At 39.8% G+C, this 24,883-nt stretch overlaps 3 protein-coding genes across 5 annotated transcripts; all 3 read right to left on the bottom strand.

Moving 5' to 3' along the window:
• Positions 1–13,620: 13,620 nt before the first annotated feature.
• LOC121405515 (adenylyl cyclase X E-like) lies at positions 13,621–15,198 on the bottom strand. Its single transcript, XM_041596326.1, has 3 exons — positions 15,115–15,198; positions 14,376–14,532; positions 13,621–14,314 (listed from the first exon to the last, which is right to left on the bottom strand). The coding sequence occupies exons 1-3, from the start codon at positions 15,196–15,198 to the stop codon at positions 13,737–13,739; spliced, it is 819 nt and encodes a 272-aa protein (XP_041452260.1). The 3' UTR covers positions 13,621–13,736.
• A 6-nt stretch (positions 15,199–15,204) lies between these two features.
• On the bottom strand, positions 15,205–18,698 carry LOC111070351 (adenylyl cyclase X E-like). Of its 2 annotated transcripts, none has more exons than XM_041596325.1 (9): positions 18,554–18,698; positions 18,357–18,497; positions 18,130–18,289; positions 17,269–18,049; positions 17,119–17,219; positions 16,711–17,050; positions 16,193–16,652; positions 15,777–16,138; positions 15,205–15,426 (listed from the first exon to the last, which is right to left on the bottom strand). In XM_041596325.1, the coding sequence occupies exons 1-9, from the start codon at positions 18,632–18,634 to the stop codon at positions 15,207–15,209; spliced, it is 2,646 nt and encodes an 881-aa protein (XP_041452259.1). In that variant the 5' UTR covers positions 18,635–18,698; the 3' UTR covers positions 15,205–15,206. The 2 variants fall into 2 exon arrangements, with proteins under 2 accessions (XP_041452259.1, XP_022216504.2); XM_022360812.2 differs by having other exon boundaries at positions 15,356–15,445.
• A 786-nt stretch (positions 18,699–19,484) lies between these two features.
• Positions 19,485–23,726, bottom strand: LOC111070352 (adenylyl cyclase X E-like). 2 transcript variants are annotated; one of them, XM_022360813.2, is made up of 12 exons: positions 23,560–23,726; positions 23,358–23,498; positions 23,144–23,303; positions 22,314–23,088; positions 22,147–22,247; positions 21,705–22,071; positions 21,187–21,643; positions 20,764–21,125; positions 20,609–20,703; positions 20,391–20,542; positions 20,177–20,318; positions 19,485–20,105 (listed from the first exon to the last, which is right to left on the bottom strand). In XM_022360813.2, exons 1-12 carry the CDS (start codon positions 23,641–23,643, stop codon positions 19,564–19,566), a joined length of 3,378 nt encoding a protein of 1,125 aa, XP_022216505.2. In that variant the 5' UTR covers positions 23,644–23,726; the 3' UTR covers positions 19,485–19,563. The 2 variants fall into 2 exon arrangements, with proteins under 2 accessions (XP_022216505.2, XP_022216506.2); XM_022360814.2 differs by lacking the exons at positions 22,314–23,088; positions 23,144–23,303; positions 23,358–23,498; positions 23,560–23,726 and having other exon boundaries at positions 22,154–22,220.
• Between the last annotated feature and the right edge of the window lie 1,157 nt (positions 23,727–24,883).

Raw genomic sequence — 24,883 nt, 5'->3', positions numbered from 1 at the left:
TGGAAAAACAACAACCAAAAGCAAAAGTAGAAGCAGAGGCAGACTGCAAGACAGGTGTGCAGAACAAACCGACACAAAAATATCACTTTAAAGTTTTTCACCGTTGAGTCCTGTCGTCTGTGTTAGTTTTTGACATGAAATTGCATTACATTTCACACAGAAACAAGACTGTTCCGTGGAGTTCCGATGGCAATGTCTCGACACTTTTAAACATTGTCTTATTTTTATGCCAACTGTCGTTTGGTTTTTCCTATGAAGTGTACAAATTAGTTGGCCTTGTCACAAACAGCTCCTGCAACACCAACAGGAACAGTAGCTTCAGTTGCAGCAGCAGCAGCAGCAGCAGGAACCACTCTGGCCGTTTCTGGCATCCTTAAGCTACTTTTCATCGATCCGCTCAGCAATTACGTGCAGCGCTCTCTCTACGGAAACAATTTATCAGACTGGGCAAACGACCCAAGAACCAGGCTTCCCTACCGAAAAAAAAGCAGTTGCGAAAAATCTCCGTACTGCTGCCGTACAACCTCTTTGTTGTACAAGTACGTAGTATCTTCTGGGCCAGTCCGAAATGTATGTTCAAAGTGCATGGTAAAGTAAATTTTGTTTAACGGCAGCAACCAAACAAACAAAGTGGAGAAATTTCAAACAAACTCGTATATTCAGAACTCGAATTTCGGAAGGTTATATGGGATACTCTTTAATGAAATATTTCTAGGGTAGTTATGTGAAACTTTGATATTTATGTCATACATTCATTTTCATTATATGGATATTTAGCCTTTTTGATCATACCTTTTACAATAGTGGGTATTCCTCTAATTCCCTAACTTATCGCCTGCTTATTCATTCCGCAACAGACAGTCCTGCGAGCCTTGAACTATTCAGTGAAAGACCAAACGAAGTGAGAAGCCAAAGCAATGGAGCACATGCCCTGAGGCCAACGAACTCTATAAAGAAACGCCCTCGCTAATTCCGCCTTTGAACTGCAACCAGACCGAGCTTACCGAACGAGAGCCGGGGACTGGATTAGAGGGCTATAGAGCCCATGCCAGTTCAGTACCCCCATTTAGTGTCTGCCAAATCGTCACATCATTACTTATAGTCCAACGAAATATAGTGTTTTGTGTCGAGTTTAGCCTAAAAATAGACCAACTTTTGGCCAAATTGAAAACGTTTCGGCTAAAATGCACTTAGCGTCGCAGTCTAACCCCACACGGACCAACAATCCGCCGAGCCCGCCGCACTCATACCTCCTCGCCGTTGACTGACAGGAGCCAGTGTTGAAATTTATTGTGCAAAGCAAACGGGCAATTTACCAAACTGCAATTGTCGGAAAGAGTGAAAGAGCCAAAGAGATGTGGAGGTAGAGGTGAGCGAGAACGAGAGAGGGTAGAGCACGCTCTGTGTCTAATCGTTGCGCTAAATTAACACGTATACGCCATGTGGCCGGCCAAGATTTTTGTCTGTTGAGCAATTGCTGGGCCCGTTAGACAGTCAGGCGGTTGCTTGCATTTTTTGTTGCATACTTCCTCGCGCTAACAACTTTTCCTTTTGATACCCTTACAGAGGGTATAAATTGTTTAACCAACTGCTTGCAACCGCGAAAAGGAAGCCTTCAGAATTTATTAATTCTGAATTAATTAATTAATTATTTATAAGCATTAACCGCGACATCAGAATATATTATTTAAGATTCGAATATGGCGGGCAACGACAAAAAGGGGCACACTAGAAGCAAAGCAAGTAATATGGCAACCCTCTGATCGATACCGATCTATCGATAACTCTTCTGAGCGTCGTTGTTGCGAGAGTTCGTGTCGAGTCGTAGCCAAGATTAAAAGAACGCTATTGACCACTTAAATACTTTTACACAAAAACGGTAAGCAGCATTATATTGCAACCATGTGTAAAACAAATCCACAATATCAATAAACACTGGAATATAATATTTCCAACAATTATTTATTTGATATACATATTAATATTTTGTGTATTCCTTTTTATTAACTATTTATAACATTTGGTATCGCCGCGATCAGATTACTTAAGAAGTTGAAAACTACAGCATGTTACAGTGAATACATTGGGAGCACAATCTGCACCCTTCATAATCTGCATACATTTGTAAACAAACATGATCGGACATGTCGCGAGCAGCCACCATTTTGTTTTTTTTTGTTTGCTGCAGAAGTGCTCGCTTAATTTCTGAACTCATTATGCGCCTTGCAATTCCCAATTGGTTCAAGCTCGAATAAATTATAAGTCAGCGCTGGGGCTTGTACTTTTATAGGTCATTCTGTCTTTTTAGGATATCTAGATGTCTGGATTGGACCCATCATGGATTAAGGATTCTAGGATTCGTTAAATTTTTGGAAGTGCCTGGCGGCTTCGGCGCCGGGCCATAAGAAATAAATTAGATCTATCGCAACAGTCGACGATCGGAAATGGCTAAACCTGGCTCAGTAACAGCAAATATTATCCCACGTGGCAGAACGTAAATGTTCCCTCGTGATTATGAATCTGCTAGAGTATCAAAAACTTCGGCAACCAAAAGCCAATGTTCTTTTCCTATTTTTTCAGTTTTCCTCCTTTGCAGCGCTCACGTTTTATGGGCCACAATTTCACAGTTAGCCAAGCCAAGTAGAGGTGCCAATATTGTTGTAAAGTGCTGATAGTTGGTACTCTACTGTTGGTGCTGGTTGGTTCTTGGGGTTTGGGTGGGGTCGCCTGGCAAATGCAATGCGCCAAATACGATTGCCATTTGCTCCACAGCTCGTTTCGTTTGTTCATTCTCTCTCTCTCCCTTTGTATGCTGTTCTGTTGCCGATTCTCCGTGAGGAGCTCTCATTTCTGTTTTATTTTTATTGCATTTCATTCGCTTTTCGCCACTCAGCAGCAACAGTAGTAAGAGCAGGAACAACGATAAATACGAAACACATTTTTAGTTTTCTAATCGACGCGCGTTCATCGCATAAAAATAATGCAATAAACGATAATCCAAACGAAGCCAGCTGCATTTTTGGCTCGACTTTTGTTCACTCAGTTGATAATGGCTGGTTTATGGTCGTTGGGAAAAGGAAATGGGACTTGGGAACTAGAGAAAGTGTACCATTTACTAATACATATAGTGGCTTATGTCGAAATCCTTTGTCAAGGGTATGGCACAGAAATTTCATACTCCAATTGGAAATGGTTCTGAGAATTTAAGACATTTTAAACAATTTTGTCAACCAAATAAATCCATAATTCTGAGAATCTCTGCGCACAGATGCTTTGTCTTTCATGTCTTTCAGAACCCCATAAGACCGTTTCAATTAATACAACAAGATTGAACTGGTTCCCTTGCTCATCCCTCAAGTACAGCTTAAATTTTCAACGAGATTTAAAGCAGCCTCACCGTCTTCTTCAGTATCCCAATTGAGAATGACATTAAACTCCACTGAGCCACAATTTATTCATTTTTTTTTTTTTTTGGAATTCGCTTTAGAAGAAGCTATTAACGATTCGTGGAACGAATATCGAGTCCCATTTCAACTTTAACTTCGGTTTCTATTTTCCAGCTCTCTCTCTCCTTCTTACTGTCTCAGTGCCATTTGAAATTCATGGCGCATTTAATGAACTTTGGCGACAGGCAGCCACCAGGAACAGGTGAACACAACTCTGTTAAACAGCTGAGAGCCATCGCGGGGGAGCTTCTGGGAATGATAAACGGCCGGACTGATAGAGCTTAGCAACCTGAATGTGCTGAGGGAATGGGATAGGACTTTTCCCCGAGATATTTTTCTGTTTTTCAGTTTGCCTGTTTATTTTGTTTTTGGTGAAGCGCTACGCGAAATTTAACAACACAATAAAACACATCAAATAAATTTTCGCAGAAAATTTTGCTTATCAGCGAGGCGTGGCAGGAGGCTTTCGTACGACGCGAGAGATTTAATGGCAACTTGATAAGCAGACATCCACGACTCGCTTTAAACTTGCTCCGGCTCATGGTAATAAACTCAGCGAGCCATGAAGCTGTTTTGAAAATCTAAATAGACTCGCCAAAGCAACTTGAATTTATTTTCCCTTCTCACCGCTCACCAAAAAAAAAAACAGAGAAAATAAGGAAAAGGAAATAATAAAAAGTTTAACAAAAAAACCGAGGGAGCGTGGCTCGACAATGAGATACCCGTTAATTAGTGTCGATATTTATGGATATACACTCGAATGTACTTGAACGTAAGCAGGTGCTACGGGGGTTTCCTTTCGAGTATAAGAACATACAGGACAAACTGGGCGTTCTCTGGGAGTTCTTGGGAGCTTTCCTATGCGCATCCTGGCTGGAACAGTCGGGACGAAATTAACTTCATTTGTAGTAAAGAGCAGAATCTATGAGTCAAATTCTTAAAATTTTATGTAACTTTTACAAACAATTCCACGAATACAATACACCCCTGTGCTCAACAAGTTCCGGGTAACAAAACAAGTGAAAAGAATGGGAAATGGAGAAAACAAAGGCTAGAAATAATACCGCGGCATGCATAATTTCGGATGGTTTTTCGGTGGCGAGGTGGCCACATTATGCAACATTCCTTTCAGCACATACAGACACACCCGCAGACCACCAAACCCAGATCCCTCCGACTAACCCCTTACCACATGCCCATTATGATAATAAAAATGCTGAGCGGCATGGCATATCTCTAAGCCCGTCGGGAGGGGCTGGGGGAGGACCAGCTGCGTGGGAAATTTCCATGGTCTTCCACGGTCAAAGCCCAGAACAACAATTAAAATGTTATTAAGCGGCCAGCAAAAAACAAAAATAAAAGAAAGAGGAAAAAAGTAGAAATTATGCAATGCGAGCAACAAGGATGGATAAATAAGTAGACAGGGCCGAAACGGTGGAAATAGAGGACCAGGTAGACAAAAACAATAGCAACAACCTGAACTAAATGAGAAGCAAATAAATGACAATGCGGTAAAAAATGTTAGTGAATTGCGGTAAAGGTTCTATCTAGACAAAAGGCGAGTACTAATGAATGTGCGGGCGGGATGGATAGATGAACATGCATATAAATATGGATATGTACTCTGTACTTGTGTGCGCCAGCACGGGTACAGGAAATAATCGATATGATGAAACAGTGAAGCAGATGAGAAAAGCAATAACTCAGCCCAGAATAGAAGCAATTTAATGAAGATGCTAATTAATAAATTAAAAATTGGTATTATGTTGAAGATTGGTTTAAAAACACAAGCAATTTATCACTAAGCACTCAGCCCATAAAATGTGGAACTTACAGCGGAAGAAAACTATCGTTAAAATTGGATAATTCTCATATTGCTGCGCTTTTTGTCCGACCAATCGACTGGTTTCACTTGCAAACTCCGAACACTGATTGTCTGGGTCTTGGTTCTATTTACATAATTATCTATCGAACCATTTGGATTTAAAAAATTCTACCTCTTATCTACTTGATTTTGATATCTTCCCATAACAAACCCAAATAACCAATAATAATTATAATAATAAAAACCAAATAAATAAATTACTCTTTCTAAATTTCCATTAAAATGGGAACTAAATGAATCCCAACAAAACACATAAGCCGTAATTTATTTGACAGAAAAATCAAAATCCCCTTTACCAGCCGTTATTATATTTTAATGAGACACAATTATAAGAGCACTCGTATCTTGTCATTCATCCTGCCATTGGGCCATACTGAAACTACAGCATATTATCGATCTTTACTTAATTTGTGGCGTAAGCGACAATCAATTAGTGAGGGGACAGCCAGAGCTACATTAGCAGCAGCAACAAAATTAAAACAAAGTTTTGTGTTTGCCGCACAATGCACTATGGGGAAAATTCCAATTTTTCGGGTATTAATTAATAACTTAATAACTTTTAAACTAAGCAAGATTTTTCGATGCGGTTTTTCGATTAATGTTATGTACACCCCTAGAAACATTTTTGGAAAAGTGGGCGTGTTACCGCCACAAATAAATAAAAAAAAATATTATTTTTTAATAATATTAAAAATCGGAATATCTTTATTAATATTTATTGACTATAATACTCTTTTATACATCAAAACGAGAAGGAACGTGTGAGTCGCTTCTGGGGACGCGACTCTACTTATACCCGTACTCAGTCAGTATATACATTTTTGAGCTTATCATTTTTTAGAATTTTAGAACTAAAAATAAAATTGTAAATTTTTTTGCTACATCTGTTATCCACATATACTTTGTATATTCTACATCTAACATGTAGATTATACATGTACTATTTAGATTCTACATCTCCTCCGAAATTTTGAAATACACTGTAGCAGTGGGATATCACATGACTCTGGAAACTAAATTTGGTTACCCTAACTCTTATAGTCTCTGAGATCCAGGCGCTCAACAAGACGGACGGACGGACGGACAGACAGACATGGCTATATCGACTCGGCTATAGATGCTGACCAAGAATATATATACTTTATGGGGTCGGAAACGTTTCCTTCTCTGCGTTACACACATCTTTTACCACAAATCGAATATACCCCTTAACTCTTTTTTAAGTACGGATATAATAAAGTTTTACTATTGGAAAAACTTCATTTTGATGAAATTCAGGAGCTAAAGAAACAATAGTTAATATTAATAGAAATTTTCTTAATTTTTTCTTAATTCATCTTCGAAATCCTCAAAAGTTTGATATGGGCCTTCAATTTCACATAATAAGAGGATTTTTTAATCGATGGGAAGGGCAAGGCCTTTATTCTTGCTGCTTGAATCAACAAAGAGACATTGCTCTTGAGTTTTTGATAGAGCTGCTGCTTGTTTTTTTAGCTCCTACCCCTTTAACAAGTAAACCAACTATGGATGACGAATTTGTCGATTATTGTTCCTATTTGAGACGCTTTTGTATAATTTTGTTGTGCTCATTAACCAATTTTAATGCTTTTTTTTAAAGATTTTTTGTTCCGCATGCATCTTTTCCATTTTGCATACTTTTTTTGTCAAAAAAATATAGTTTTGCTCTTTAAATATGACACATGTTTTAAAACATAAATGTTTTTATTTTATCTTCTCTTAAAAAAAATCAAGAATTGCATTTTCTTGGTTGGATTTGTCATTTTCCTTGCGCCATACAGCTTCGCGTCTGAAAACTCGAAGTCCCTGGCAAAAAATTAATTTTCGCAAACTGCCTTTAAATCAGAATAAATAGCTCTTCGACATACAATTGGACCTACACTTATCGGCTCTTCTGGACGTCTTATATGTCTCCACGAACTTGAAATATATTTCCAAGAAATGTGCTTTGGGAACGTTTCCTACTTTCACAAAATATTAATAGAACACGCACAACTATAAAGTATTAGTACAACCATTACATAGTTAAAGCCCGGGTGATTGATATCCTTTTTAAATTTCACAAAAAAAATGTTTCGCGTTTGAATAGTGGCATTTTGAAAATAGGCTGGAAAAATATTGCAATCTTAAAGCAAGTGCTTTTCTTCAGCAACAGCTGACTTTACCAGCTGTTAGACTTAACAGTGCTCTGTTATATAACATTTTTGCTATTGGACTTTACAGTTTGACGTTTTCTTAATGTTACCAAAAAAAAAAAAACCAATTTTAATACTTTGAGAAAATGACTAAATACCCGAAAAATGAGAATTTTCCCCATAGTGCATTGTATCTAGTTTTTGTTTTTTTTTTTTTAACTTATTGTGGGTTTTTCTGCACTTGAAATGTTAATTACGAACCAAAAAAGTAACTGAAAATAATTCTAGAGCGAAACAAAACTTCACAAATGATAATTATTTAGTATGCCAAAGAGGGAACAAAGAATCTCTGGGAATGTCGAAATAAAAAGGAAACCAACAAAAAGATATACTCGTTCTTATGCATAGTAAACTTGAAGCAAGGGGGTCGACGGACAAAAATAATGCACTTCTTCGTATCGTACAAATACTTACACAAATGTAGCAAGAGTTCATATTAGGGGAAGATGTGCGAAAAACTAACTTATGACTCTGTATTTTAATTAATCAAAAGAAACAAACAAAGAAAGTTGCAAGTGTGGGTAAAGTTACCCTCCATGCCCTCCATATGAATCCCGAAGTAACTCTTGTACTAATGGATTTCAGATTTAAATTAAATTAAAGCTCTTCTAGGTATGGGAAACAAACAAAAAATTTCGGTTGGAACATTCTGTTACTGTAGTTTATATCTAATGATTTTATCAATTACATTTAATACAAAATAGTTTCGATATTTATACAAACAAATAAAAAATCTCAAATTATATATCAGGAAGCAAAAGAACTTTTCAATCAAACCATAATCCAAGACTCAAAAGAAGGAGTTAAATTTCTACGCTGAATAATTTACTGGAGGCAATAGCTTTTCATTCAACGTTTATGAGTGACTGGCAAAATGTCAAATAGATCAGTTTTTTTGTTGGTGTCTCAAGCTCTGGCTTAGAATAACATCGACTATGTTAACAAGTTGAAAAATCTTTTAAACTAAACGAACCATATCCATCTCTTTCCACAAAATACCTTCTTCTTTTGCTCAGACTCATTAACTTCATACACCTGCACATGCACCAAACACTAGAGTCACTGCCAAGGAAATAAATCACATACAGCGTGCACAAAAAATTGGCAGAAATAGTTTATAAATAGTTGCAAACCTTATCCCCCATCAAATAGCACAGGGAAAAAACTGTGGAAAAAAAGAGAAGAAATAATGTTACCCACTTAATGAAGTACTTTAAATAATTTTCCAACTGAAAATTATTTTCATTTACTAAAACTTTGCCGTCATCGTCGTCGTCCCCATCGTTGTCCTTGTCGTTGCTAGACACTGGAGGTTCGCCCGAAAATAAAACCTCCCGAGACCCACCCATACCTCGTCCTATACATACATACATATCCATTAGGCTGGGCCAAAATTTGACCAAAAAATTAATTTTTTGTTTTTTCAAAGGGACACCCCCCAATTCTATTCTTTGTTATTCAATAAAAATATACAGTTTTTTCGAATTTTTAGTTTAATGTTTGGTTGTTGCTACCACGAAAAGAAAATAAAAATGTTTAAGTAAATATACATTAAAAAAAATTTAATTCGTCGGTTTTTTTCAAATAATATTGAAACTTTAAATTTTAAAGTTTAAAACCCAAATCGACCTAGAATAAAATAAATGTACACATCTAGTAGAACATTTTCCAGAGCTCTATCGAATCTAATCTTCAAGATAATTTCAGTTTAGGAGATATGAGCAGAGATATGATATGAAAATGACATGTACAAAAATGTATTGAACCCTTTTTCACTTTATAATTTATCAAGCTGGGCCCACTGTGCGCATCTGCTGAGCGGTCTCGAGCTCGCTCGGCTCGTTTCTTACGAACAGACGAAGCTGTCGGACAGCGGGCTCGAAAAGCCGAAAAGAAAATTGAAACCCCGCGCGCTCCCTCTGTCCGTGGGGCGAATTGTATAGTCTTGTTCCACATAATGCTCCCTGGGCCACACATTTGGGGGCTCAACCGGGATTAGAATTTTGATTAAACATGTCTAAAAACACCAAAAAAAGTGTCGTAATTGTAGTCAATTGTGTTGTGTTGTGGTGGAGTTCGGGTAATAAGTTGCAAAATTGCATGTACCAAGTCAAGAGTGTAATAGACAATTGTTGGAAAGCGACAGACAAAAACGGAGCATCAAAAGAATTTTCGACAATTTTGTGGAACTGTGAAATTCAGAAGCGACGCGCAGAAACAGTAAGCAACTGGCTGGAGTGTACTGTATAACTGGAAAAGAGAGCCGTGAAGCAGAACGACAGCGACAGATCTTGGAGTGATCAAGCATTGGGAGGCGGTAAGGCCGGGTAGCAGAAGCGAGTTGCAAAGTACAGTTGCAAATTCTGGTGAGTGACGGAAATTGTCTGTGTTAAACGAGAGGATCCATATACATAAGTATTGATCGAAGGGGAAGCTGAAAGGAGCAACATTGAGTCAAACAAGAACGAACGAGTTTTAGGAAAAAGGTTTGAGTAGCAGTTCAGTTTGAAAAGTATGTGATTACTTTGATAAGAATCGAGTAATGTTTGAGAGCCATTGCAATTAACAGAGTTTTAAGAAATTGAAATTGGAAGAGTTTTAGAGAAATTGTAATTGGAAAAAAGAATACACTGTAATTGGAAGAGTTTTAGAGCAGTTGTAGTTGGAAAGTAATAATAAACTGTAATTAGAAGAGTTTTAGAGCAATTGTAATTGGAGAAAATAAATTAACTGACAGCGGCAAAGTTTGGAATTTATCGAAATTGGATAAGCTAAAATTAATTGAGATTAAAAAATTGGCATTGTTTGAGAGCCATTGTAACCGGCCAAGTAAAATAAACAAACTGGAGTGCCAAAGTTTGAGAGGAATTAGAATTAATATTTTTATTTTTATATTCTTTACTGTATTATGATACCACACATTTTCCTATCTTATTACATATTACATTCTAGAACATAAATTGTACAAGATGAGAAAAGACGAGATTCTTGCACTGCTAGTTGCGGACTTGAGGCTTAAGTTGAACGAGCTTAGATTGGAGACGGTTGGTAGAAAGGTAGATTTACAAAACAGGCTTCTTAATCACTATGATCTTCGAGTGGAGGTAAATGAGAGTGATGGGGATAAACAAGAACAATCATTCAGGACAAAAGAACCGCAGCAAGTTCAAAATGCAGAAATAGAAAACAGAGTGGCAGGAATTGGTCGCAGAGAAATGGATGCTACAGTTTCAGCTAGATCGTGGTTCACGCTAAAGGATGTTGAAGGTAGCGTTTCAGAGTTTTCAGGTTCAAATAGCTTGGATGTTAGTCAGTGGATAATTGAGCTTAAAAAATGTGCACTAACGGAAGAGGGGAATCAGCTGCAGACTAAGCAATTGGTAGATGGATCAGCAAAGATGGTAACCAACTTGGGCATAAGGCCGCTGCCTGCAGGGTTGAAGGACAGGTAAAGCAGGAAAGAGCAAACTTAGTGCAAGGGAAGATTGTAACAAAACCATCAGGTATATTTACTTCTTCCGGGCTAGAGTTAAAGAATGTGGTACACTCGAAAGGTACGTTCAAAGGTCTTGTAGACACAAGAGGTCATCACATTTGGAAGTGTAGTAATTCCTGTAAAGATCGATGGAAGCGAAATGAAGGTAGAGTCCAATGTTGTGTCGGATGAAGACATAGCTTTTGAAGCGATTTTGGGCAGGAAAATTTTAAAAGACATTGACATAAAAGTCACCAAAGAACGGATAAAATCATCACTGATTGTAATGCGTTCGCTACGACGATGAAGAAGAAAGAGGTACCGTTGAGAGTGGCGAGATGGGCGATGTTCCTACAGGACTTTGATTTTGATATAGAGCATAGGTCAGGATCGAATATAAGGATCATATGTAGATGCATTAAGTGTTACGTATTGACAGATAGTGTGATGCATATGTACAATGAGGCGCAATTGGTGGCTGACTGGACAAAAGTATTTATAAGCATTGTTGAAGACATGAAGTATGAAGACTATTACATTGCTAACCACATTTTTTTCAAAGACCCAGATAGAGAACTGATCGTAGTAGTATCCCAAAATGGAGAGAGAAAAAATGCAAATTGCTGATAGTCAGGGATATTTTTCTGCAAAGAAGACTCAGGAGTTATTGGAAAAGTCGTATTTCATACCAAATTTGAAAGAGAAAGTATGTCGAATTGTGAAAAGTTGCGTAGGATGTATATTGGTAAATGCGATAACTGGAAAGCAAGAAGGGTACTTGACACCGACAGATAAGGGCGATAGACCGTTAGTGACATTCCTCATAGAACATGTAGGTCCAATGGAGATCACCAAAAAGCGCTATAACCATATTCTTGTTGTTGTTGATGGGTTCTCAAAGTATGTGTGGTTATACCCAACGCGTAGTACAAAAACTTTTTGGAAAAGCAAGCCATCAATTTCGGTAATCAATGTAGAATTTTATCAGATAGAGGAGCCGCTTTCACGGCGAATGCGTTTAGAGAGTATTGTTCACGACAGAGTATACGACATTTGATGATTACTAAAGGTGTGCCACGAGGTAATGGGCACGTGAAGCGAATTGCACAGGATCGTAGTTCCTATGTTGTCAAAGTTAAGTGGAGATAGTCCAGGTTCTTGATATAGGCATGTAGCTAAAGTGCAGCAGTTAATCAAAAATTTTGAGCCGAGGAGTACGAAGATCACCGTTTAAGATTTTGACAGGTGTTGATGCATACGATGTTGAGATATTTCGGAACTAAAAGAGCTGGTGAATCAATCATTAGTTGATGAATTGGATGAAGAGCGTGAGCAGATACGCAGAGAGGCTAGAGAGAACATAAAAGTTTTGCAGGAGGAGAATCTATTAGCATTCAATAAGAAAAGAAAGCTAGAAAAGGAGTATCAGGCTAATGATTTAGTAGCGATTAAGCGTACACAGTACGGGGTGGGGCTTAAATATAAGAGAAATTATTTAGGACCCTACAATGTGGTGAAAGTCCATAAGCATGTAAGGTATGACGTTGACAAGGTCGAAGATGGAGGAGACTGTAAGACTTCGAGTGTGACAGAGTACATGAAGGAATTCGGGGCGAATCCAGCGTCAGGAGGGCCGAATGTAAAAATAGGGATAAGGCCAGCAGTGCAGAGAGCGACTCGAAGTGAGTAACGCCCTTTTTGAGCCAAGGAGAGAGATCGATTAGAGCAGGAGGTTTGTGAGGTTAAGCAAGCGAGAGTCAGCGTCAGTCGATGCCAGAGTTTCGCGAGCTTCACTCACACTACACATCAATCCACACATATGTAAATACACATAATCATAAGCCAATCGGAAGATAATAAAACATGATTATCGCTTATCAAATTTGTCGTTTCTCAGAAGTATCTTTCATCAGAAGTATTTTTAATCAGAAGTATTTTTCATCAGAAGTATCTTCTATCAGGATTATCTTCCATCAAAGGTATCGTCTATCAGAAGTATCGTTTATCAGATGTATCGTCTATCAGAAGTATCTTCCATCAAAAATATCTTCTATCAAAATTATCTTTCATCAGAAGTATCTTCCATCAGAAGTATCTTACATCAGAAGTATCTTTCATCAGAAGTATCTTCCATAAGAAGTATCTTTAATCAAAATGATCTTCCTTCTAAAGCATATTCATCAGAAGTATCTTTCATACCCTCCGCTCAACAAAAAACAAATAAATCTTTTCCTTCTGCGAATAGCGATACCAAAAAGTCAGAGAGAGTGAGAGAGAGAGAGAATGTGGCAGTCCTCGACTCTAAAGCACAACGGCCCGTTAGGTTAGGTTACACAAATCAAACGATTACATATGTTCATTAACACTAATGGAGCATCTGCGATAAAAGTAGAGCCTCGGCCCTTGCCTTGTCTCACAACGTTTCCGCTCACGTTGGGTCGTCCTAACGCTCACTTACATATGTCTGTACCTAAAACCGATCCTTACTAATGTAAGTTTTCGACCATTCCGATGCAAGCAGATAAATAAAAGTGAACACAAAAAACCATTTCCGTATGCATGCCTTCACTCTAATTTCCCGCGCCGTAAATATTTATCCACTCCGTTGCTAACAGAATGTTTTATTAAGATTACAATGCTACATTAGTCTTGGATTTTTAAAACAAACTAAGTTACAATTTTCAATTCAACCAACGTTGATATTTTACTTCAAGGGTCTAAACAGTCTCTTCGTTCATATCGTCGTCAGCATAACCCAAAACGGTAGCTACTGATTCCTTGTCAGACTGAAATGATTGCGCTTCCTGATATTGACGCGTTGGTTTTCGCTTACCATCGATGGTGATAAAGTCATAATTATCATTAATGGCAACAAAGTATGTTGGAATTTTACCAGTGCCTTTTACAAAGGTCTTGCCACGATAGTGGCACCTAATGCCAAATTCACGCAACAGAATAGCTGTTTCCTTGGTCACTTGGATGTGTCCGATCATGCCGGTGGAGTCCATACGGGATGCCATATTAACAGGGGTCCCCCAGATGTCATAATGTGGTTGAGAGGCGCCAACGACTCCGGCCATCAGCTCACCACTGGAGATACCAATGGACATGTCGGTGCTGATGATGGTCTTATCATAAGATACAGTTTCATAGGCTTTGTTGAGCATCCAAAGAGTTCGCATTAGGTCCAGGGCAAACGTAGTCATCACAAAGACGACCTCTTCGTGCAGATCTTCCTTCAAACTTTGATCTGATACTAAAGAAGAGGCTCTGCGAATCATCAGAGCCTGCTCCACTAAAAGGCAATAAATATATACTAATCTACGTTATCCGATTGCACCTTGATTACAACAAACCTTCTTCCATTAGCGAGTCTCGATGGGTTGCCTCCAGTTTGTCCGATTCTATGCTGATGCGACCGGCAAAGTTCAAATCCAATCCACATGCTGCCATATATGTGCAGCCAACAATTTTTATCTTCTCCACCAAGAATGTATCTTTGTAGTGAAGCAACTAAAAGTGAACCAATAACACTATTCATCAAAGTCGAACTTTTTTTGCCTAACTAACCAAACGGACACTATCTTATAGATTTGGGGCTTTAAAACTTTTTAATGAATAATTTTTTTTTCTGTTGGAAATATTATATTTTTTATAATTTTTTGTTCACACAACTTTATCATACATCTGTTTGTAATGAATGTTCATTCATTTGACATTTGACATTGAGAAAAACTGATAAATGCAGCTATAAATAGGACCTGAACCTTTTAAAGCTTCAGCTCACCGTCTTTAAAAGCTTTAGAATGAAGAATATTATCTTATCTTTTTTTTTTATCGAACGATACCTACCTTCAATGATAGTAATATAAAAACACAGGATATACTTTTTACGACTTTTCCTGATTTTTATGCTAAAAATAAAAATATATATATAAATATCCCGAGAAAAATGTATTTTGGTATGGTTGTAAGTTATGTCACACCCCTTAACTCCAAAACAAAAAAAATAAAATACTCAATAAAAAAAGGCTTTTGAAAAAAAAAGTTTTCTTTTTTAAAGCCCCAAATTGATCAAAACCTATCATAGCTAACCAATCTATCAAACTCCGTGATGATCTCGTTCAGTCGGCGCAAGTTTCTCAGGCTCATTTCGAAATTTCTTATAGTGGCAAACATAACAGATACTAGTTTATATTCCTCATAGTAGAGCTCATGGTTACCGAGAGATGTAAAGTAAACGTTAACTGAGGAAGAGAGGCGTGTACAGAGGATTTTGTTACATGTTTTGTTGCCTGATCCAAAAACTCACCAACATGAACAGGAAGTATGTTATTCAGGAGAATTGTAATCGTGTTATTAGTTATGTCGGCATCACGTTGCTTTTTTCTCAACTCCATGCGCCAACTAAGTTAATTTAAATACCCTATATTATAAATAAATTACATAATCAGGCAGGCTTCGGGTTTCACCATTTTTTTACGTATTTTAAAGAAAAATTATTTTTAACCCAAACTAAAATTTTGTTTTGAAATAATTGGTTGATGCAACAAAACTTTGCTTTTTGGTGCTACTGCTATCGCAGCCCGATACACCGCAATAAAATCTCTGTTACACATAACAGAGTCTTTTGTGGGCGTAATACACTAAATTGTCTAAATTGCGAAAACCGGAGCACGAAAATACGAAAAGCGTTAAAAATGAAAAACGCATATTTAAGTGAAAATTGGAACCTGCCTGTATATAGAGTTACTCACTTGAAGTTGACTTTGTTTGTGAACTCCGCGTGTCGCTCCTTCAAATACAAGGTAACAAAAGTAATGACTAAAAGCAAACTATGCGCATATTCTGCCGGAAAAAAGGGACTTGTGGTAGCACTGTGATGGAAAATAAACTCGAACTGGAAAAATATAATCACTAGATGGATCATCGTCATCAACAAACAGACAATTATTTTCAAGATGAACGGAATACTAGTGAACGCAAAGCTCATTGCAATAATAAGAGCCACCACATTTGTAATTACCCAGGGATGAAAACACATATCAGTATCAACATCATAATGATATAGTTTACTCTCGATGTGCATAATTTCGAACTCATTGCGATTACATCCCATCTATAAAAAAGCTCTCCTTTAGAGTCAATGTGTAGTTTATCAATAGAAACTTACCAGTATGATGCTGACCACGGAATTATACGCACAAATGATAAACAGATATATGAAAATGCGGAGGCTGAAGCTCCTTTGGATCTTCCCACAGGTGTGAAATATCCAGCAACTTAGTTTGCTGAATCTATGCTCATTGTCCTCATTTGTGCCATACCTAACCCAGCATATTTTGCTGTACCAAGCTATGAAAAGCAAGATGGTCAGACAAGTTAATACAACTACATCCAACACTATGGCGATAAGGAGTAGGTCCGGGTTAACAGTCATCAGCTGAATGTAGGCCAGGCTGCATCCAATGCTCCAAGCAAGCAACATGCTGTACTTGAACATGTAGTCTGGCGAATGCAAGTACTTGCACTCAAGTTGGGAGTCCCGAAAGACCAGACAGAATTTGGTGACCTCGGAATACAGAAGGTCATTAGACTGGTCTCGTATTCTCCAGGAGAAGATTTTTCCAGGTCTGTGGGAAATTATGTGAATGGAAGTTTTATCATTTGTCTGAGATAGTCGAAACTCACTTGAAACTACTGACTGGCATCATTCGAAATTCTTGACGCAACTCTTCGTTAATCACATCGTCTTTAGTACTGTATAAATCTGGTCTACCACGCATAGCCATGTTAGTTCGTAAATCAAAGTTCTCTGTGGAACGTTTGGAAGAATAAGGAGAAAATTCAGTAGAAAGTAGGAAAGTGCTGATATTATTTTTGGTAAGAACGGGATCCTCCAAAGCTGAATCGGTGCCAGGAATTATCGTATATTCGCTAGGATTTAGTTCGTTCAAAGTACTGGCACTAATATGGACATATCCCGCAGAGCCAGTGGATTCTAAACGATTGGCAATGGTTACGTCGATTCCTGCCAAGGAAAAGAATAATTTCTATAAATAATCTTGAAGGAAGGCTGTTGTGAAATGTAAAACGCACCCCAAACATCGAACTGTAGCTTAGCTTCGCCGATGACTCCTGCAATCACACTTCCAGAATGAACTCCAATGCGCATATCGATGTCCACGTCATGTTCCCTTCTGCAAAATTTTGAAAAATTTAAATATACACAAACCTCGATTAACTTACCGCACTTGTTGAATGTGTGAGATCATGGACAGACCTAGATCCACACAGCACTTGGCATGGTCGGGATCCGGGCGCATTAGACCAGCCACACAGTAGTAGCAGTCCCCTAAGAACTTGATTCGCTGAACATTAAAGTGTGTGGCTGCCAAATCGAACCTTCCGAATAGTTCGTGCAGCAGCCTCACAAGCCTCTCCACATCAAGTGTCGTCGTCAATTGTGTATAGTTAACCACATCCGCATACAAGATACTGACTTCGGGATGGATCTGAATGGCCATGATATTCTCCATGACTCTAGGGGAGCGAATCGCAGCGAGTTCGCGTTCTTTTCTGGCAAGTCTATTTTGTATATCGTCTTGAATTGGCTTTGCTATCTGTGGCGGGATAATACTATGGAGCACCAACTTTTCCTGACGACGCGCATTGCGCAGCCAGATCTTCTCCATTATATACTGATGCCGGTCCAGGAAGGACGAGCGCACAACAATATCATTCATTATGCGAAAGAACATACCAAGAAGGTTGAAGCACACGTGGTCGAATACATCTACAGAAAACCTGCCATAGTTTTTGGGTCGGCTAATGTCGAAATAGTACACCGTGGCAATATAGACTGCAAAGTAGGTTATATACACAACGGACACTGTGACTCCCAGCAGCAGGGCACCCGACATAACGGGTATCGGCATGAACATGTATATCAAAAAAATAATATAAGTGTCGTAAAATGTTTCCAATGCCCAATCGTGTACGTGGTAATGATATGTGCCCTGAAAGATATCTGCAGGATGGTAAAAATAATAATAAATAATATTAATAATATAATAGTAGAAGGTAGAATATCAATTAACATTAACTCACCAGAAGCTACCAATACGAATGCTGCAATCACGGAGCTCACATAAGTAATCCACGAGTGTCGCATAGCAAACTTCTCACAGAAATTCACGCTCAAAATAGTTAAAACAAAACATGAAGAAAAGAAATATATACCCACATCAATTAATATTAAGTGGGTATGCTGGATAAAGATGATGGTAGTTTCAACCGTAAGCCTTAAGTTAGTAATAAATTCTTGCTTGACTTACCGGGCAAGTTAAGAGCAGCATTGTGCAGTGCAAGATGGTAATGAGGGTATGCAGAAGGCAGAACACGCCTAAAAAACTATTCCATAGTCGTACCTGATACAGACGGTATTCCTCCTCCAAATGCAGCTCCGCACATTTTACCTATGGATAACCAAGTATATATAAGAGTGCACCATTTCTGTCTTTTCAAGATTTACCAAAAGGTAGCTTCGCTCCCACAGGTGCTCTTTTTTTAAGTTTATCTGATATATGGCGTTATTGAAGCTCAGTCGAGGCATTCTGCTTTTAAGGTATTTATTTTATATTCCGTGACTGCTTCGAAGTGTATTACAACTATTGAAATGTTAAAGTACAGCCAACTGGAAGCCTACTCTGAATGCAATTATTCCGATACATAAATATGTGTGAAACGAATTATCAATGAAAAAATTGTCATGTATTGTAGGGAAAAACCTTTTGGAGAAATTCTATAAATTTTCATTAACACAAGTAAAATCTATGGCTCGCGCATTTTGAGCTTCTCGTTCTACAGGATTCACGGCTGGTCATACAGGAATTTTTACCGAGAAATTCTATCACAGATGATTTTGTAATCGACACATGGTCAAGGCTAAAGGTGAGTTCTACATCGGACCCATTTAAATAAAGTTAATTATTTGTAAGAGGGTACAGTTCTCAGTCCGCTGGGGTTCCCTAAACTTTAGTTGTAATATGCTGGGACCAGAAACCCTACCGATCCCAGTAAGGCACCTCTGCCCAGATCCCTCTTGCTACGATGAAGTTGAGCACGTGAGGGATAGGGGGCGTGATAGGGTGGCGTCTGTTGCATGGGCGGACGCCGAGTTGTGTTTCTTCAATTCAATTTGTATTTCATAATTAAGATAACATCACCACACCGCACTGCTATCCTGCTTCCCTCTGTTCTCCAGCGGCCACCTCACTCAGAGGTCCGGCGTCGGCTAAATCTACTTTTATCCATAAATAAAAAAACCTAGCTTATTTGGTATTTTAAGCTATAAATTCTAATTAATAATAATTCTCCCATTTTGAATTAATAGATTTTCACTTCCGCATGGAGGAAATTCGGACAAATATCAAGCGACATCGTTGAAGTTTAAATGTCGATTCTCACTGGCAGTAAATTTTATTACAGTAAGAGGATTTTTTTTCTGCTACATATACATATAATGCCATAACTATTGACGGATTAATCATCTTTGGAGCTGATACTGTTTGCGTCAGCTGCACAAAATAAAGGAAGCGATTGCCGTCGGTCGGTGGTTAGACTCCACTGCGTCACGGGCACAAAGTGATAATCATCATCAATGGCAACAAAGTATGTGGGAATTTTGCCAGCGCCCTTCACAAATGTCATCCCACGATAGATGCACTCAACGCCAAATTCACGCAACAGAATGGCTGTTTCCTCGGTCACGTGAATGTGTCCGATCTGGCCGGTGGAGTACATCCGGGAAGCCATGTTAACGGGGTTCCCCCAGATGTCATAATGTGGGTGAGAGGCGCCAACGACTCCGGCCATCACCTCACCACTGGAGATGCCAATGGACATGTCACCGCATATTAAAGAACGATCATAATACAGTTTGAGTTCTTCGTAGGCTTTCTTAACTGTCCAGAGGGTGCGCATTAGGTCCAAGGCAAACGTGGCCATCACAAAGACAACCTCCTCGTGCAGCTCTTCATGTTTTCCCACACAGGAAGATTTGCGTTTGCGTTGTGCTTGCTCCACTGAAACGCGATGGATAGGGATTAATCTAGCCCGATTTCATATGTGCATACGAACGAGGATCGCGTCTTACCCTCTTCCAAAAGTGAATCGTGCTTCACAAACCGGTTGTTGATGCGATCGGCATAGTTCACATCCAATCCACATGCTGCCATATAAGTGCCGCCAACAATCTTGATCTTCTCAACCACGTAGTACTCCTGATAATGAATCAACTGAAATTGCAATGAAAGACTCATATTGTACATCTCGGACTCAGATCTCAGTTCTCAGTTCTCAGATCTCACCAATCTATCAAACTCCCTGATGATCTCGTTCAGCATGCGCAGGTTTCTCAGGTCCATTTTAATATTCTCCAGCGAGGCAAACATAACGGAGACCATTTTATACTCCTCATAGTAGAGCTCATGCCTGGCTAGAGTTGTAATGTAGACGTTGACTGTGGAAAAGGGGAGAGAAAGCGATGAGAAGTCAGTAACAGATGTACCAGAGCCAAGGGACCCACCGACATGACCGGGAAGTATGTTGTTCAGAACAATTGAAATGGATTGGTTGGTTTTATCGGCATCCTCTTGCTTTCTCCTTAACTCGACGCTCCATCTGTGTCCCGTAAGTACTCGTCAATATGATAGAGCATAGAAAAACGAAAAAGATACTCACTTGTAGCCAATCTTATTGTTGAACTCTGAATGCCGCTCCTTCAGGTACATCGTGATCAGGGTGATTAAAATACGCATACCATGTGCATTTTCCGAGGGAAACCATGGATTGATGGTAGCACTATGATGGAAAATGAACTGGAACTGGAAAAATACAATCACCATATAGACAGTCGTCAACGAGAGAGTGACGACCGTCTTGACCATGAACGGTATACGAGCGAATGTGAAGCTGATGCTAATGATCAGTGCCACCATATTTGTGACCACCCAGGGATGAAAGCACATGTTGAGATCCAGTTCGTAGTGATAGAGTTTGCTCTCAATGTCCATCATTTGGAACTCTTCCCAATTGCAGTTAAGCTATACATAGATCGAAGTGGACCTGTAGCTCCAAGACTCCCCATCTCTAGTTATTACTCACCACTATGATAACGATGATGGAGAAATACGTGGTTAAGATGAATATGTAGATACAAATACGCAGCGTCATGTGACGCACGATCTTGTCGTGGGCGCGAAATATCATGCAGTTCCACTTGTCATAGAGGATCTTCTCGCTGCGACCATACATCCACCAGCATATCTTTTTGTACCAGGCTATCACAAGCAAAACGGTCAGGGTAATGAACGCGAAAAAGTCAATCACAATGCACATGTCGCATGGATCGAGGCTCTCCACCAACTGAACGTACACCAGGCTACATCCAATGCACCAGGCCAGCAACATGCTGTACTTGAACATGTAGTCTGGCTGGGTCAAGTACTTCCATTCCAAAACAGGATCGTTGAAATGCAGACATAAATTATGGATGGGCTGATCGGAATCAGTCTTAGCCTCAGATTTATTTCCGCAACAGGCTGAACCAAACTGGCCAAGTCTATGGAGTGGAGAGTTATGGCACGTTGCGTATCACAGTTCGATTCCCGTAATTAACTTACGCAATGCCACTGACTGGCATATTTTTAAACTCTTCACGCAGCTCATCGTTGATCGAATTGTTGGGGCCACTAACCAATTGATTGCGAACGTCCAATTCCGGCCTGTCGTGTATGTCAAGTGCCGACAAGGACAACGACCCCCAACTGTCCAATCTGTATGTGTCAGGATCCAAAGTTATCTCACCTGTCAGCAAGTAGGTTTTGATACTGTTTTCCCGCAGAAAGGCACTGGCCAAAGCTTCATCTGTGCCGGGAAATATGGAGTACTGATCAGTTTGATCCAATTCGTTCAAAGTCCTGGCACTGATGTGGACATAGCCTTGCACACCGGTGGACTCTAGCATATTGGCAATGGTTACGTCGGTTCCTGCAAGTGGTAAGAGTATTTTCAATCGATAATCTTGAAGGAATGCTGATCTAGATCTAGATCTATCCCACACACCCCATACATCGTACTGTAGCTTCGCCTCTCCGATGACTCCTGCAATTAAACTGCCCGAATGAACTCCAATGCGCATATCGATGTCCACTTCGTTTTCCCTCCTGCAAGGTGTTTAAATGGTTAATTAATACAGACCACAAACCTCAATAGGCGGCAGTGTAACCTACCGCACTTCTTGAATGTGCGCGATCATGGACAGGCCCAGATCCACGCAGCACTTGGCGTGGTCGGGATTGGGGCGCATTAGACCAGCCACACAGTAGTAGCAGTCCCCCAAGAACTTGATTCGCTGAACCTGAAACTGCTTGGCTGCCAAATCGAACCTTCCGTACAGGTCGTGCAGCAGCCTCACAAGCCTCTCCACATTCAGGGTCGTCGTCAATTGCGTATAGTTAACCACATCCGCATACAAGATACTGACCTCGGGATGGATCTGAAGGGCCACGATTTGCTCCATGACGTGATTTGAGCGCTTCAGTTCACCCTTTCTGGCAAGCCTGCTTTTTATATCGTCCTGAATTGGCTTTGCTATCTGCGGCGGGATAATACTATCGAGTAGCGTCTTCTCCTGGATGCGAGCATTGCGCAGCCAGATCTTCTCCATTATGTACTGACGCCGGTTCAAGAAGGAGGAGCGCACAACATTGTCATTTATAATTCGGAAGAAGATTCCCAGTAGGTTGAAGCAGATGTAGTGCAAGATATCCACACTAATCTGATTATACGCATCTATTTTCTCCATACTGAAGTAATGGAATCGCGTGGCGACGACTTTCATGAAGTACGTAATGAACAGAATGGACACCGTCGAAGCCAGCAGCACAGAACCCAGGAGTGAGGGTATCGGCAGGAACATGTAGATTATCAGGATGGTATAAGTATCGTAGGAGGTGGCCAACATCCAATCGTTCTGGTAGTAATGAAACGTGCCTTGCAGGAGATCTGCAGGAAGCCGATGAATAATAAAGTATAGGATTGTATCGTCTAAATAGCTTACCCGCAAGTACCAGAATCAGGGCAGCTGCCACTGAAGTAGCTGACAAAATCCAAGTCTTACGCAGCACATACTCCTCGTTGAAATTGATGCTAAGTATACTTAGAATGAGGACAGCGGTGATCACATAAACACCGACATCGAATAAGATTGGACGGGCATGCTGCACAGCAATTCAATTAGCTATATGCCCACTCAAGAGCCAAATGTTACTCACAGCGCAAAATAATAGTATCACTGTACAGTGAAAAATGGTCGCAAGAATATGTAGCAGATAGAAAACCCTCAGATAACTGGTCTTCTGTCGTCTCTGATACAAAATATACTCATTTTCCAAGCCCAGCTCAGCGCACTTGACCTGTGGATTGTTGTACGATTAATAAGATGGCAAAATATATTTAATAACATTGAATCCGAACCTTTAAATAGTCTTGTTCCCACCTGCGCTCCTTGGTATAATCGAGGGGACATTTTCGAAAAGTATCTGATGTACGGGTTGGCATGTTTTGTTTTTTAATGTTTTTTTGTTTTATTTTGTGTGTTTGCTTGTGTTGTGTTGTTTTGTATTATGTGTTGATCCTGCCAAGTGTTGTACTGGAATGAGTTATAAAGTATGGTAAATATATACATAGTGCAGGCATAGTCTAGGCCTACTTTCAGTTGTGAAAATGTAAAAAATCACTGGTATAGCGAGGAAACAACACAAACTGCATACTTCTTGCGTTTTTTATTGACTTAAATCTCACTAATTCATTTCGCCAATTACGAATTCCAAGGCAAAATCCAGTGTAGGCAAACAGAGTCAATGTTGGTCGAAAATTCACTTGACCCCGGCCTGTCGTAGGAACCGCATGCAGTTTGTAGTTTGTGCACCCTCTTGTGCCCTCTTCTGCCATGTGCTGTGTTGTGTTTTGTGGTTTTATTGGTTTGAGTTTGCACATTCCATTTGCAAAATGATTGGAATTTATGCTTACAGATTAGATGGCGTCGCAGCCTTTAGCTTTAGCCCCTGACCACGTTCGTCCCTTGCTCTCTGCCCACTTTCACTGAGGCTTCACTGGCACTTTCACCCAGTCAGCCTTGTCCGACTGCGGTTGTTGCTCTTTTCGCCAGACGGATGCAACCCCATGCATAGGCAGGAGGACGGGCAGGACAGGAGCCGCCTCATGTGTCCTGTTTATTCCCCATACCATTTCCATCGTTTGTGCTGTTGTATCCCTGGCATTGCTCTGGCCTTTCTTGGTTTTTGCAAATCGCTGCGGCAACTTTGATGTCTGAAAAATGTTGCATTTCGGATTCGATATTTGGGGCCCTGTCTGGTCTCTGGTCTCTGGTCTCTGGTCCCATTGGTCAAATGTTGCGTGCCCGGCAACCGCTTTGAGCCGGTGGTCCTAGGGTTCTTCGGTCTCTCCATTTCCATCCCCATCCCCATGTCCGTGTCCGGATCTGATGATTTGCAATGGCATTGCATGAGGTGGCCCATAATGAAACGCTGAAATGCAGAAATACTGAAGGCTGAGCTCTGAGCTCTGAAATACCGAAAGCCTTCGTGCTAGCCCTGTCAAAGCCGTCACCAATATACGCCCAGCTGCGCAAATTAAATAATAGCCGCGAGTGCATAAAAAGAGAAACCAGAATGAACTTTATTTCACTTAAAGCCAAAAGCAACACCAACCGGAACGTAACTGTAGCCATTGTCGTGGCAAGGATTTCTCCCATCCACAGCCAGCGCACACAATCACA

The sequence above is a fragment of the Drosophila obscura genome, unplaced genomic scaffold (assembly GCF_018151105.1).
Source record: "Drosophila obscura isolate BZ-5 IFL unplaced genomic scaffold, ASM1815110v1 contig_14, whole genome shotgun sequence".
Taxonomy (NCBI): domain Eukaryota; kingdom Metazoa; phylum Arthropoda; class Insecta; order Diptera; family Drosophilidae; genus Drosophila; species Drosophila obscura.
Note: the sequence above shows the minus strand (reverse complement) of the source record. Positions and strands in the feature narration are given on the sequence as shown.